A 15,122-nucleotide genomic window follows, 5' to 3' on the forward strand; every position below is an offset into this window, starting at 1 on the left:
TTTTTGCTCAGTTCTGACAACCGCTAAAGCACTGCAAAAGTTATCCATTTAGCTTTAGCAGAGACGCTAACAGTCCCTTCCACAGACAATATAGTGCTGCTGACGTTCTGGTCGTTGTTGTAGCTTGAAAACACTTGATATGAAACACTTTGCACCTTTTGCAAGAAAACTACTTTATGGTAAATCTAAAAAATGGATCTTATGGTTTTTGCTAATATTTGTTTATAGTTTACAACGGAGAAGCATCTGGTGTATTTAGTTAGTTTAACCATTTTGTTTTGAAATGTGAAAAAGCAGTGAATGACTTCATATACCTTCATATACCTGGCCCTCTGAAATGGTCTTAAATTATATTGATTCTGGTCTTTAAAAAATGTAAAATTTTACTTGTTGAAACCTGCATAGACCCTGTGATATAGCTGTTGTTATTTTAATAGCTGTTTTTACTATTATTATTATTTTTAAAAAAATAATTGGGCTTCACGGTGGTAGAGGGGTTAGTGTGCCTGCCTCACAATACGAAGGTCATGAGTAGTAAGGGTTCCATTCCGTGCTCGGTATCTTTCTGTGTGGAGTTGGCATGTTCTCCCCGTGACTGCGTGGGTTCCCTCCGGGTACTCCGTCTTCCTCCCACCTCCAAAGACATGCACCTGGGGATAGGTTGATTGGCAACACTAAATGGTTCCTAGTGTGTGACTTTGAGTGTGAATGTTGTCTGTCTATCTGTGTTGGCCCTGTGATGAGGTGGCGACTTGTCCAGGGTGTACACCACCTTCCCCTCGATTGTAGCTGAGATAGGCACCAGCGCCCCCCCGTTACCCCAAGGGGAATAAGCGGTAGGAAATGGATGGATGGATGGATTTCTTTTTAAATCATTTTTAAAGTTGAGTTTTAATGCAATAAATAATCATGTTGTCCAAATAATTAATAATCGTAATTTTAATTGTGAGTTTAATATTAATCAATATAATCATGATTAGTATTTTTGCCATAAATGTCCTGCCCTGGGTATGTATGCGGTTTTGCACTAAACATGTATTGTTTTCATGACAACATAACCAACCAGCCAGGAAATGGCAATGCAAACAATACTTTGCAAAAAAAAAAAAAGGTCAAAGAAACTGTTTGGAACGTGCCAAACAATATTTACACAGTTCAGGATAATTGCTTGGCAGTGGTGCCACTGTGACTTCAATAATAACTGTTGCAGCATATAAAAGCCACACTAATGGACTACATGCCGAGCGGACTGCCTCCAGTTAAAATACTTCCTCTCAATGTTTATAAAAGCACTTAGCTTTGGTTTTATGGACTCTTATATGCAATCATCATCATCGGCAGCAGTATAGCCAGCATATAAATACTTGGCCTGCAGTGGACAATTGATTAAGTACACTCTGTAAATTCAGTCTTTGCAGAGATAATGACTAATTGACTAATTGACAAAATACAAACTAAATTATTGCACTGATTTTAAATGAGCCAACCAACATTATACAAACAGCCCTGCCACTTCAAACTCTGCCACGATAACGTGCACATCATGCATGTGTACCAAAAGTGTGCTGTCAGGCCATTGCTTTGTTGTAAAACCTGCTTGATTATGGACTGCTATGTTATAGGGTTGTATGGTATACCGGTATTAGTATAGTCCCGCGATACTAATGAATCATATTCGGTACCATACGGCCTCTGAAAAGTACCGTTCCGCCACCCCCCGGCCCCCCGTGGTCGTCACGTTGTGTCTTTGCTGGTTTACGAGAAGACGAGCATGTTCGGCAGGGCACAATCACAGAGTACTTACAAGCAGACACAGTGTGGAGACAGAAAAGGGACACCGGACGCATTTTGGCTTAACAACTAATGAAAAAGGTGAAGTTATTACACGAAAACGCCCTCAGGAAGAGGTGCCTTAAGACATGGCGAGCTAGCTAGCGGTTAAAGTCCAGCCCCAGTCGGCAGTGTTTTAGCTGCTTCTAAATCACTAATCCTCGCCTCCATGGCGACAAATAAAGTACATTTCTTACAAGTATCATCCCTGCAGGACGAGGAATAGCCAAATGTGCTTCACTACACACCGTAGCTAACCGGCATCACAATGTAAACAAACGCCATTGGTGGATCTAATGATACCAAGTACAGGAGCGTATTTGGTCGATACTACTAGGATTACATCAATATTTGTTGGCATCACAACATCTTCTTAGGTTTTTAAAAAATGTATATTATGTTTATAAACTCAGGGAATATGTGCCTGGACACATTAGGACTTTGAATATGACCAATGTATGATCCTGTAACGACTTGATACCTAAATGTGTGGTATCATCCAAAACTAATGTAACGTATCAAACAACAGAAGAATAAGTGATTATTACATTTTAACAGAAGTGTAGATAGAACATGTTAAAATAGATATTAACAGTAAATGAACAAGTAGATTAATAATTCATTTTCTACCACTTGTCCTTAATCATTTTGACAAAATAATAGAATGGAAAATGACGCAATATGTTACTGCATATGTCAGCAAACTCAATTAGGAGCCTTTGTTTGCTTACTTACTACTATAAGACAAGTTGTCTAGTATGTTCACTTTTATATTTAAGGGCAAACTTCAATCAATCAATCAATCAATGTTCATTTTTATAGCCCTAAATCACAAGTGCCTCAAAGGGCTGCACAAACCACAACGACATCCTCGGTATGGCCCACATAAGGGCAAGGAAAAACTCACCCCAGTGGGACGTCGACCATGATGACTATGAGAAACCTTGGAGAGGACCACATATGTGGGCAAACCCCCCCAGGTGACCGAAAGCAATGGATGTCGAGTGGATCCAACATGATATCGTGAAAAACTTGCAATAAGAAACAAATGTTTAATGTACCCTAAGATTTTTTGTCAAAATAAAGCCAATAATGCATTTTTTTGTGGTGCCCTTTACTTCAATAAGTATCGAAAAGTTTCTAAATAATTTTGTAACCGGGACCGGTACCAAAATATTGTTATCGGGACAACACTACTATGTCATAAATCGAGTTTAATAGTGAGTTGTATGAGTCGATGTGTTATTTTGGGAGATAAACTCGGTGTTGGACGGAAGTAAGCAATGTTTGGTAGCAGAGCTGCAAGTAGGGTTAACAGGGCGTGTTTCCTCTGCACACGTTGGGGACGATTTATGGAAAGTTGAGGGCGTCCGCAGATAAAATCATTTGTTTGTTTGAACTGCTCTTGAGCAGCAGAGCAAAGGTGGTATTTGTGTACCTGCAAGCGGGTATAAATCAAAAACCCTTGTTGTGGAAAAAGACAGAGGTTTTCTTGAGAGTTTTAAGGAACATTTAGGAATATGTTTCCTCTGCTAAAGATGTGTTTTACCTCACCTCAGGGATGACGGATGTGCGGTTAGCGCCCTGCATGAACAGATGTTGCATTGTAACGCGTCCTTTCCGCTTGTTCTGTGTATTAATCCGTGTGTGCAGGTCAGGTGATGACGGTGGGCGTGGCGCAGATACTGAAGGAGTACTCCTCCAAGGCCGTGTTCAGACGAGTTCCAGGAGAAAAACACACCGCTGCCACAGAGGACAAGCATGATGACAGTTACCTTGGTAACACACAATTGAAAAAACAAACAAACAAATACGCAGACAATAGTGTGTCTTTCCCGACATGCAATCTATTGTTAGTTGGCTGAAACATGGACTGATGTGAACTTTGACCTGTAGGTCAATATCTTATCTCTGGTGAGACATACGCTTGGAAATGTACGAGGTTCTTGCCGTGACATTTGAACAAATAATCCCAGAGGCTTTGAAGAATATCTTCTGAAAACTGTGACGGCTTGATCTTTGAAAATTAAGCGCTGCAAAGATGACCTTTGACCTTAGCCACTGAGACAGCAACAGGAACAAAAACAGTGTACACGTTTGGTTTTTGAAAACTTAGTCAAATACATTAGTAACAGGGTTTTTTTTTATCTGATCCACTTTTTGTGTGATCCGTTTTACTACAGACATGTTTGTCAAAATGTGTCTCGGTTATTATTAATATGTCGAGTGGCAAAAAAATGAGATTTACCCGCTTAACATTTTGCGTAATCAAGTGGGGGGATTTGTCAGTCTCTCTGCTTTTGTATTGAATACGACTGCAACAGTAGACACCACGGGGCCAAAGAAACATGCAAGTGACAGCACTTTGATAAAGAAGGTGAGAAGCACCTTTAAAACCATGAAATAACTCAGAGCAAAGTACAAATGTGACAGCCACAAAGATCTTCTCGCCCCTTCTTCCTATCCTAATCTTCAGTAAAGATAAAAGGGATGTTATATGTTTATTTATACATTTCATTCGTCATTTGTATGTATTTCTCATATTCTCTGCATGTAGAACTGTAATTATTTACTATAAATAATAGGACAGGATAGACTTTTTTATTCATCCCACAATGGGGAAATTACTTTGTTGCAGTGCAAGTTTTTATACACAGTGCCAGAAATAAAGCGTAATGAAAAACAATAAAACAGTAATAAATACTACACTAATATGTATAGATCAGGGTCTGCAACCTGCCGCTCTAGAGCCGCATAAGGCTCTTTCGTGCCTTCTTTGTGGCTCCCTGGAGCTTTTCAAAAATGTATGAAAATACAAAAAGATGGGGAAAAATATATATCTTGGTTTTTATAGGGTTTTTTGAGGAGGACAATCCCACTATTTATATGAAACATGCTTTTTTGATGAGAGTATTTTACATTATTTACTATAGCAAAATGCGGTCCGGTTTTCATATGATTCTATTTTCTACTGACTTTTTAAATGATAAATGGGTTGTACTTGTATAGCGCTTTTCTACCTTCAAGGTACTCAAAGCGCTTTGACACTACTTCCACATTTACCCATTCACACACACATTCACACACTGATGGAGGGAGCTGCCATGCAAGGCGCCAACCAGCACCCATCAGGAGCAAGGGTGAAGTGTCTTGCTCAGGACACAACGGACGTGACGAAGTTGGTACTAGGTGGGATTTGAACCAGGGACCCTCGGGTTGCGCACGGCCACTCTTCCACTGCGCCACGGATTAGGAATTACTAAAGTACTACTGTACAGGTGAAGCTCCAAAAAAATAGACTTTAATGCAAAAGTCAATTAATTTCAGCAGTTCAACTTCAAATATGAAAATAATGTGTTATATTGTACAAATCCTAATTCCGTTTTTAGCATATAATTTGCAAATACATGAAATATAGCCACATGGTATTTGTGCTAATATACAAACGTTTGTAAACTCATTCTATACAAACAGAGATATGTCAAGACTTTTATTTTTTTATAATTTTGATGATCATGGTTTACAGCTTTTGAAAACTCAACATTTTCTGAGATTTTCAATTTGAGGTTTTCAGCCGTAATGATCAAAATTATATAAAAAGAAGGCTTGGCATATCTTGAGTTGCAACTTATAAGCTTATGAATATATTAGTTTCACCTTGTAAATCTAATTGCTGGAATAAACTAACCGTTGCACGATATTCTATACGTATGTTCATATAGATTTTTTGGATCATGTTCAAGTGTGTCATTATCTCCTCAGGCTGGCTAATTGTACATTTTATTAAATGGTATATTTTGTTTCATGCACTTAAACATTTATTTTTACGATTAACTACATTTTCTACAAATGCTTTTGCACAATATGTTATAGCTGTTACATGTTATAGATTGGTATTTCCACATTAATTCTGCTAACTACTGGCCTGGTATGCATACTGCAATGTTTTCTGTTGTTTTCACATTTTTGGCATTTACAAACAAACATTGATCCGTGGTGATGTAATGGTAAGCGTTTCTGCCTTTCATGGCAGATGGCAAGTGTTTGATTCCTGGCTAATGTTTTGTCAAGAAGGACATCCGGCGTAAAAAAGTGAGCTAAAATTATTCACTTGATTGATTTGCCGAGGTGTACCCTGACACGGGAAAACGAAAATGGATGAATGTTAACAATTACTAAGGATGAGAATTTTACAACAACTCCCAATTTGTTTTGATTTAGATACTTGGCATGACGATTCCATTCATAATCAATTCTCGTTCCAAACCAATTCTCGTGATATATTTTTTTGGTATAAACCTTACAATAATACCTTTTCAAAACAGGCTATAGGTTACAAAGCACTAGGATGGTCTAAAAAATACATTTTTTTTAAATGAGTTCTTGAAAAAAAAAGATTAAATCGTTTTTAAAAATTATTAATCAATTTAGAATCTAAATAAATAATAACAAAAACAATTTTCAGCACCTCTACCAACCAAGCATATTTTTCTATGGAAACTCCATCCAGCGAGAGTGAACATTTTCAAAAACTGATCTCTTTGGCTTTTTATCTTTTATATTTAAAAACTATCTTTAATGGAACATGTCTACTGTTGTGGTGACCAAGTCTGCAGATGTTGTTCTGATTGGCTAAAATTCCCCTGAAAACTGACCAATGGGTTTTAATTTATTCAAAAAAATAAATAAAGTCGTTGATGTTTAATTAAACTTTTCTTGTCATTTGTTTACGTTTTTTTTATTGATTGAAACTTTTATTAGTAGATTGCACAGTACAGTACATATTCCGTACAATTGACCACTAAATCAAGTCGGGGTCCATGTAAATCAATTCATGGTAAACTTGCGGTGCCAAGACTAGAATTTTTTATTTTTTAAAACATATTTTTCGTCTCTTAACTACCAAGACGAAAAATATGTGTTAAAATGTTTTTAGGTCAAAATTATCTTGTGCTCATGTTGTAATGTGATCGTTTTCTAGGTTACTCTGTGGCAGTGGGGGAGTTCACAGGAGATTCTGAACAAGGTGAGAAACCCACTAATTAATCACAGAAACAAAAACCCATGCAGCACCGACCACTAAAATACATAAAGTCCAAGTGCTTGATCGTTGGACTAAAAGGGATCCAGGTGCACAGCTTGGTGACAATGTCCGTCTCTGAACTCGGAGGCAATAATGAGAACTGTCTCTTGAATGTCTGGGTCGTGACCCCGAGGGGACACATCTTTGGGAATTACTGATAACGGGATTTCCTGTGCTCCACTTTGACTGATTAGAATGATTAGTGACAGACTCCGCAGACCTCTTCAGGTCTAGAGTTTCTTCTGGACCTCTTCTTGACGGATTTAGCAGGATTTCATACCAAAAATTGCTTTCTTGAAGCTGCTTATATTTATTACGTCAACAAAACCTTACACAAAAATGGTTTTGTGTTGAGAGTTCTGTGTCGCCAATGTAAATACCGCCATTGATCATATTCTGTTGGTTAGAGCCTCTTTGCTAATCACCATTTATGAGGATTTTTACCGACTGAACTAGTATTTAAACACTTCCTCAAAGGCCCTCCTGCACAACACATGCTAGAGAGTCTTAAAAGTAACTCATGTGTTGTGGTTCCTTAGCCTTCTTCACAACCAAGAGTTGGTCATAACTTAAAAGTTCTAAGTGACAATGGAGCAAGGAAGTGCTTTTTTATGACTTTCTGGTTGTTTGGGAAGAGTCGGGGGCCGTAAAGTAAGGCTAGAAGTATCCCTGATCGCTTCTATATGTTAATTGCAACACAGTCACCACATGAGTACCGGATCAGTGTGTTCCCTTCTCAATGTTTATTGTTGAAAGCCTTTGACAAACCTACAGTATGTCGAGCCCTGCCTTTGATTGTAAGTCTTTCCCACACACGTGCTAATTCAAGTCTGTTATGGAACTTTTCAGAGCTTATAGCCGGAGTGCCCAGAGGAGCCCAGAACTTTGGATACGTGAGTACTGAGGCTGTGATGCAAAATGTAGATGACATTATTGTGTTTTTGCAAGTATTTAGTCGAGGAAAGCCTGCAGCAAGTTAAACAATGTTATGTTCACAGTGGCGTCCGTGCACATGAATGACCTTTGAAACCATGTGCCAACACCCCAGGGGACAAAAAAAACAAACACAAATGCACTACTTTATTAACACTTAATTGCAATGGCAAATCAGTAAAGGATTAGTAAGAACTTGGCTTTTCAGGTAACAGGCTCCAGCAACCCCCGTGACCCCGAACGGGATAAGCGGTAGAAATGGATGGATATTTTACCAAATATAGCATGATACTTCAGGTACTTTTCACATTTGAACAGATACGGTGCCAGTTGCTGATACCAATTTACAGTACTTTAGTGTGTGTTCATGTGGTAATAAATGATCATTGTGTAATAATACAATATGTATTTAATTTCATATTTACCAATGAGCTGAGCATGATACCTGCTGTCCAGTTGTTCTATCTCGATTTCTTTTACTTCTTAGTCTCATACAAGTATCATTGAGTAGATTTTGCATGCATTTGCACTTCCAAGATGTTAGAGGGCAGCAGTAGTGTATAAACTATGGTTTAGTGCCTAGTCAGGAAATAGTCTTTGTCATTAAGCTGAATTTAGTATTTTGTTGCGACTGGAGTTTTACATCCATCCATCCATCCATTTTCTACCGTTTATTCCTTTTCGGGGTCGCGGGGGGCGCTGGCGCCTATCTCAGCTACAATCGGGTGGAAAGCGGGGTACACCCTGGACAAGTCGCCACCTCATCGCAGGGCCAACACAGATAGACAGACAACATTCACACTCACATTCACACATTAGTTTTTACAGTATACCGGTATTAGTATACTACCGCGATACTAATAAATCATACTACCGCGATACTAATAAATCATATTCGGTACTATACCACCTCTAAAAAATACCGGACCCCACACTCCCGCCCCAGCGTGGTCGTCACGTCGTGTCTTCGCTGGTTTACTAGCAGACGAGCGTGTTCGGCAGCGCACAATTACGGAGTACTGTACTTACAAGTAGACAGTGTGTAGACAGAAAAGGGAGAACAGACGCATTTTGGCTTGAAAACTAAATATAAAGGTGACGTTATATCATTTAAACGCTCTCAGGAAGAGGTGCTTTAAGACATGGCTAGCTAAAAGCTGAAGTCCATCTGCAGTCTGTATTGTTGTAGCTACTTCTAAATCACTAATCCTCGTCTCCATGGCAACAAATAAAGTACATTTCTTACAAGCATCATCCCTGCAGGACGAGTAATAGCTAAACATGCTTCACTACACACCGTAGCTTACCGGCCTCAAAATGTAAACAAACGCCAATGATACCAAACACAGGAGCGTATCTAGTCAATACTACTGCGATTACATCGATATTTTTTGGCATCATAATATCTTTTTTGAAAAGTACTAAAAAATACCAAAATCCGTTTTGTTACCGGTACCGGTATTGGTATCGGGACAACACTGGTTGAGACCTCACAAGTGTTTGTACTGTAAGCATTGTACTTATTACACACCAGTTGTTTGATTGTAATATGCCTTTTAGTCATAGTTACCATTACCAAATTCAGAGGTGTAGAAATTTAAAATGCATAATTCTAATCAGTCATCATTATCTGCAGTCTCTCGAACGAGTATGACGAACCTCCTGGTAGGCGTGTATCCCTTTATGGAGGATGCCTGTGGGTGACTTTGTTTAACGTGAGGAGACTGGTGCACAGACAGTCACCACACGATCCTTGATAGAATCGGGTCAGGGTCCAGTGGTAATTGAGTCCAAGATAACTGGTGACCCTTTTCTGCTGCAGCCTTCCTCTGCCATCGCAGCCGTTGTGGTAGTTCTTAAATCTACCGTCTTCCGCCTGCTCCGCCCTTGAGGTCTTCACCGTATCCCTGGCTAGGGGGCAGTCAGGTACTAGGCCTTTGCCAAGGGCCACCTGGGGTAACAGTAGTAAAGGGGTTAACCTCCTAGTGCCCCAAGACCCCATATATTGTAGGAGCCTCCACTGCCGGATGCACTTTAACGTCATGCCCAGGACACAGGACAGGACAAATCAGTAGCATGTATATGATAGGTAGGGAGCTAGGGCATTTTGGAAAAGTGGAGCTTTACTGTATGTTTGAGAGTTTTTTTTCTCAGGCATACTTGCTTGGTTGGCATGAAAAATTGCAACATTACATGGAGGCAGTTTGGCTGAAGTATCGAAATATGTCATCGTTTGATTTTAAGTGACCCAGTACCTGGCAGTAGCAAAATAGACTTTCGATGCTGCCAATAAAAGTACCGAATTTGCTACACATACCTAGGCGTCAGATGGTAGAGCTGTCGTCCAGCAACTGGAAGGTTCCTGGTATGAATCCAACCTTGCCATCCTCTTCACTGACATTGTGCCCTTGCGAAAGGCACTTCAGTCATCTTGCTCCCAGTTTTGTTCACACTTGTATATGAATGTGATTGAAAGTTTGGTGGTGGTCGGAAAGGCCGTAGACACAAATTGACTGCCACGTGTCCGTCAAGCAATAAATAAAGCTTATCACCAACTGTGCGTGAATGTGGAGTGAATGAAATGATAAATAAACACAATAAAATTAGTTTTACTGCACAGGAGCCTGCATGCATTCCTTGACATGCAAAAATCCTGTTTTGAATCACTGTACAAGCACAGTTGGTCATGCACATTGATAGATACATGATTGATCTCGCACAAAGTCTACATGCATAAGCGTCCACTGTCTGTTTACATCAGGCCTGGGCAATTACTTGGACTCGGGGGCCAAATTTAGAGAAAAAAATGTGTCTGGGGGCAGGTATATCTCTTTTTAGGAACACTAATACAAAACCTCGCTGCCTTAAAAAAACGTAATGTAATTTTACATTTTTCTATGAACGATAAAACACTGAATATTGACAACATATGAACGTCACACCCCCTTTTGATCGACACATTTTACAATCAAGTGAAACGCAACAAATGAAATATGAACGTGAAAGGATACAAAATGAACTCACCTAAAATCTAATACATCTAATATTTGCTGAATTTCCCCAAGGGATCAATAAAAGGCTTTCTATTCTATTATATTCTATTCTATATATCACTGAGCTTTAGAACTTTGCTGTGAAAATCTCCTTCTGCGTTTGTGGAAAAAGCTTCCCGCCCACACTGCTTGGTGCCTCGTCTGAGCTGCTGTGACGTAGATGACCATTGTAACTAATTAGATGACTATAGCAACTAATTAGGTTACCATAGTAACTTGTATATCATCCATAAACGCAAATTCCAAGCATTGAAATACTTTGTATAGTTGAAGACTTACGGTCATTAGAAAACATGAGTGCACATCATAATGGCAGCTATACTTTCCATCTTAAATGTTATATATGTTCCTATTATTTGTAGGTTTGTCTACGACCCATTAAGTAGACGGGCACGGAGCTATTTCTTAGCGTGTCTTTATGTCAGCCGGCACTTCAATACAACGACACAACATCCGGATTCCCATCATGCGTTGCTTACAACTACGGCAAGTTGCGATGTCCAAAAACATAACTTCTCCTCCCCCCTTAGAAAAAATCCTCCCCCAACAACAAAATCCTTATAGTAAAACACCATAACTCAACTGTATCATGGGCACTTCACCAATTAAAAAAAAATTTTTTTTTTACATTGTTTGGTAACAGTTACCCAACATAACTCTGAGATGAGTTTAAACGGCCTCACCCCGTGACCACACCAATGGGGATTATTCTGCCCCAGTTGGTTTGGGTTTGTCTCTAAACATAGAGTCTATAAATTTAGGCGTTCTGGAGGACGGCGTTCTCTTACCGGATAACGGGGCTCAACAGAATGTTCAGTCTTACGGTCTCCGCTGGGTTACTCTGGAACAGCCGTGCGTGTTGGAACATCCATCACAGGATCTTGTAGTGAAGAGTCAAAAGCAGAAGTCTCACCGGTATATTCCATTGTTCTTTGGGGTGGTGGCAGCAGGAGATGGGGTGCGCTGAACTCTATCTCGTTCGGAGTATCCACCGACGGCTGGTTGGGGGCCGATGGTGTCGCCTGAAGAAGTTGATCGATGTGTCTTTTCCATACCAGTCCAGCAGCAGTACTGACGGTGTAAGAGACAGGACCAGATTGCTTGACTATAGTTGCAGACACCCATCGGGGGCCAGTACTGTAGTTCCTTGCTAACACTGGCTCATCCGGAAAGAAGACTCTTTCTTTAGCCTTCTGCATTCTTTGTTGAATCTGTTTCTCCTGTTGATGCTGAACAATATCCTTCACCGTTGTCGGCTTCAGAAAGTCAAAGTTTGTTCGAAGGTTTCTTTTGAACATCAGAGAAGCGGGGGAAACTTTAGTAGTGCATGGGGGGTATTCTTATAGCTCAACAGGAATCTATGCAATCTCTGATGAAATGATCCTTGCTCTTGAGATGTCTTCAAAGCTTTCTTCATGGTCTGCACAAACCTTTCAGTCAGACCGTTGGTCGCAGGGTGAAATGGTGCGGATCGAATGTGTTGTACGTCATTTGCTTCAAGGAAGGTAGTAATTTCTTGTGACACCAGTTGTGGCCCGTTATCTGAGACCAACTGAAGAGGAGAACCAAACCGGCTGAAAATCTCCCCCAGCCTCTCAATCGTCTTTGCAGTGGTAGTGGTTTTCATTATGGCCACTTCCGGCCACTTACTGTGGGCGTCCACACACACAAGGAGCATACAAACCTCTACAGGTCCTGCAAAATCAATGTGCACCCGTTGCCATGGTTCTTCGGGAAACTCCCAGGGATGTAGAGGAGCTAGTTGGGGTGCCTTCCTAACTTCTTGGCATGAGGCGGTAGTCTCTATCTCTCTGTCCACTCCTGGCCACCAGAAGTAACTCCTTGCTATCTCCTTCATTCGAACTATTCCACTGTGACCTGCATGGAGCTGCTGCAGAACAGATTTACGCAATGATGGCGGGATAACCACCCTCCTCCCCCACAGTAAGCAACCAGATTGCACAGACAGTTCTGCTCTCCTGGAGAGATAAGGTTGAATACTGGGGGCATCGCTACCTGATCTACCCCCCATCACCATGTCCATCACCGCAGACAGGACAGGGTCCGTGCGAGATGCCCTACTCACATGAGCAGCAGAAACTGGCGCACCATCCACCTGACTGAAGTAAAAGATTTCTGCTACCCGTGGCTCAGGCCTGGTGATAGGAAGAGGCAACCTGGACAGTGCATCGGCGTTGCCGTGCAGGTCAGCCTTGCGATACTTGATGTCATGCGAGTGAGCCGACAAGAGCAACGCCCACCGCTGCATGCGACTCGCGGCAAGTGAGGGTAACACAGTGTGCGACCCCAGGATGGTCGTCAGGGGTCGGTGATCTGTCAGCAGTGTAAACTGTCTCCCATACAGGTACTGATGGAACTTGCGAACCCCATAGACGATGCTCAACGCCTCCCGCTCTATCTGAGCATAGTTAGTCTCTGCTTTGTTCAAGGTCCGTGATGCAAATGCTATTGGCCTCTCTACCCCGTTCGGCATTAAATGTGAAATGACCGCCCCCACTCCATACGGGGATGCATCGCAGGCCAACTGAATGGGGAGTGATGGATCAAAATGGGTCAGAACCCCTGATGTCACTAATGTCTCCTTTGTTTTCTGAAAAACCTCTTGACAGGCACCACTCCAATTCCACTTCTTTCCTTGACAAAGTAGGTCATGTATCGGCTTGAGCATGGATGACAAGTTCGGTATAAAGCGACCATAATAATTCCGTAAGCTAACATTCTCTGGCGGCGGGGCATCGACTATCGCTCTAACCTTTGACGGCGCAGTATGCAACCCTCGGGCATCAATTACATGTCCCAAATATTCAACAGACAGTTGTCTTTGCGAACCCTGAGCCCATACTCTTTCAGCCTTTGAAGAGCAGCATCCAAATTGTCCAAATGTTCTTGGTCCGTACTTCCTGTGCACAGAATATCGTCCAAATAGCACTGTACACCAGGGAGGCCATGTAGGATCTGATCCATGGCACGTTGGAAAAGTGCAGGGGCTGATGTGATCCCAAAAGGGAGTCGACAATATCTGAAAAGCCCCTTTTGCGTAGTTATGGTGAGCAAGTCTTTAGAATCCTCATGAACGTGCATCTGTAAGTAGGCTTGGTTCAGGTCTATTTTGCTAAACTTTTGCCCCTTACTCAGCCCGGCAAACAAATCGTCAATACGGGGAAGAAGATACTGCTCTGCCGACAGTACAGGGTTCAGTGTCACCTTAAAATCTCCACAGATTCGTATTTCTCCCGTTTTCTTGTGTACGGGAACTATGGGCATGGCCCACTCGCTGACAGTCACCGGTTCCAAAACACCGCTTTTAACTAAGGCGTCCAACTCATCCCCCACTTTTGATCGAATAGCATATGGTACAGACCTAGCCTTCATAAACTTTGGTGTTGTTTTCGGTTTAATGTTTAGCTTAACAGTAATGTCCTTCATACTGCCCAACTCTTTCTGGAAAACCTCATCATGTTTCCTCAAAATAGCAGCTAGACTAGTAGCCGTCGGTGATACCATTTTTACAATGTGCCAGCTTAGCTTCATTTTCTCTAGCCACACACGTCCCAGAATAGCCGGGTAATTACCTTTAACAATATAGATGGGGAGCTTCCTCACCTGATTGTTACTGTGGACCACGACATCAGTCATTCCTGCATGGGTACAGGTTCCCCTAGATAGGTTTTGAACCTAGTATCAGACGGTCGCAGCGTAAGGTGTCCCAAAACTTTTTTGTAGACCCCCTCTGAGATGATGGATGTTTTTGAACCAGTGTCTATTTGCATACTCACTGGGTGCCCCTCCAGCATGGGCTCCACCCAATAACCCTCTGAATCTTCATCCATATTCATTATATTCAGTGTGTGTACACTCATCTCCTGTTCTCCTTCCGAAGAATTGCTGGACACAGTCTCCCTTTGTCTCACAGTGTGCACCTGTGTTTTCCTCCTGTTCTTCACAGAGTCATGTATGTTGGCAGACTTTGAAGTTTTCTCCTTGTTCTTTTTTCTTAAGCAGGCCCGCTCGATATGGCCTCTTCTTCCACAACTGCGACAGTCCATATCTTTACACCAGCATGAGATGACTAGGTGTCCTGATTTTCCACAACGGATACATGTCCCTTGTCCACTAGGTCTATCCGTTTGAACTGTATGCACTCCACCTGTAGCGTTCATTTGGTGAGCCTCCTTTGAAGCCATTTCCATGGCGACACTGAT

The 15,122-nt window shown here is 41.4% G+C and overlaps 1 protein-coding gene across 1 annotated transcript in view; it reads left to right on the forward strand.

Annotated features, from left to right (window-relative positions):
* itga8 (integrin, alpha 8) overlaps window positions 1–15,122 on the forward strand; it is a gene marked incomplete at its 5' end in the record, with an annotated part of 193,850 nt that overhangs the window by 60,616 nt on the left and 118,112 nt on the right. Inside the window, 3 exons of the mRNA XM_061914761.1 lie at window positions 3,484–3,609; window positions 6,812–6,856; window positions 7,763–7,806. Of these exons, the coding sequence (XP_061770745.1) occupies window positions 3,484–3,609; window positions 6,812–6,856; window positions 7,763–7,806 (215 nt within the window). The remainder of the gene's footprint in view (window positions 1–3,483; window positions 3,610–6,811; window positions 6,857–7,762; window positions 7,807–15,122) is intronic.

Source organism: Nerophis ophidion, linkage group LG11 (genome assembly GCF_033978795.1).
Source record: "Nerophis ophidion isolate RoL-2023_Sa linkage group LG11, RoL_Noph_v1.0, whole genome shotgun sequence".
Lineage (NCBI taxonomy): Eukaryota > Metazoa > Chordata > Actinopteri > Syngnathiformes > Syngnathidae > Nerophis > Nerophis ophidion.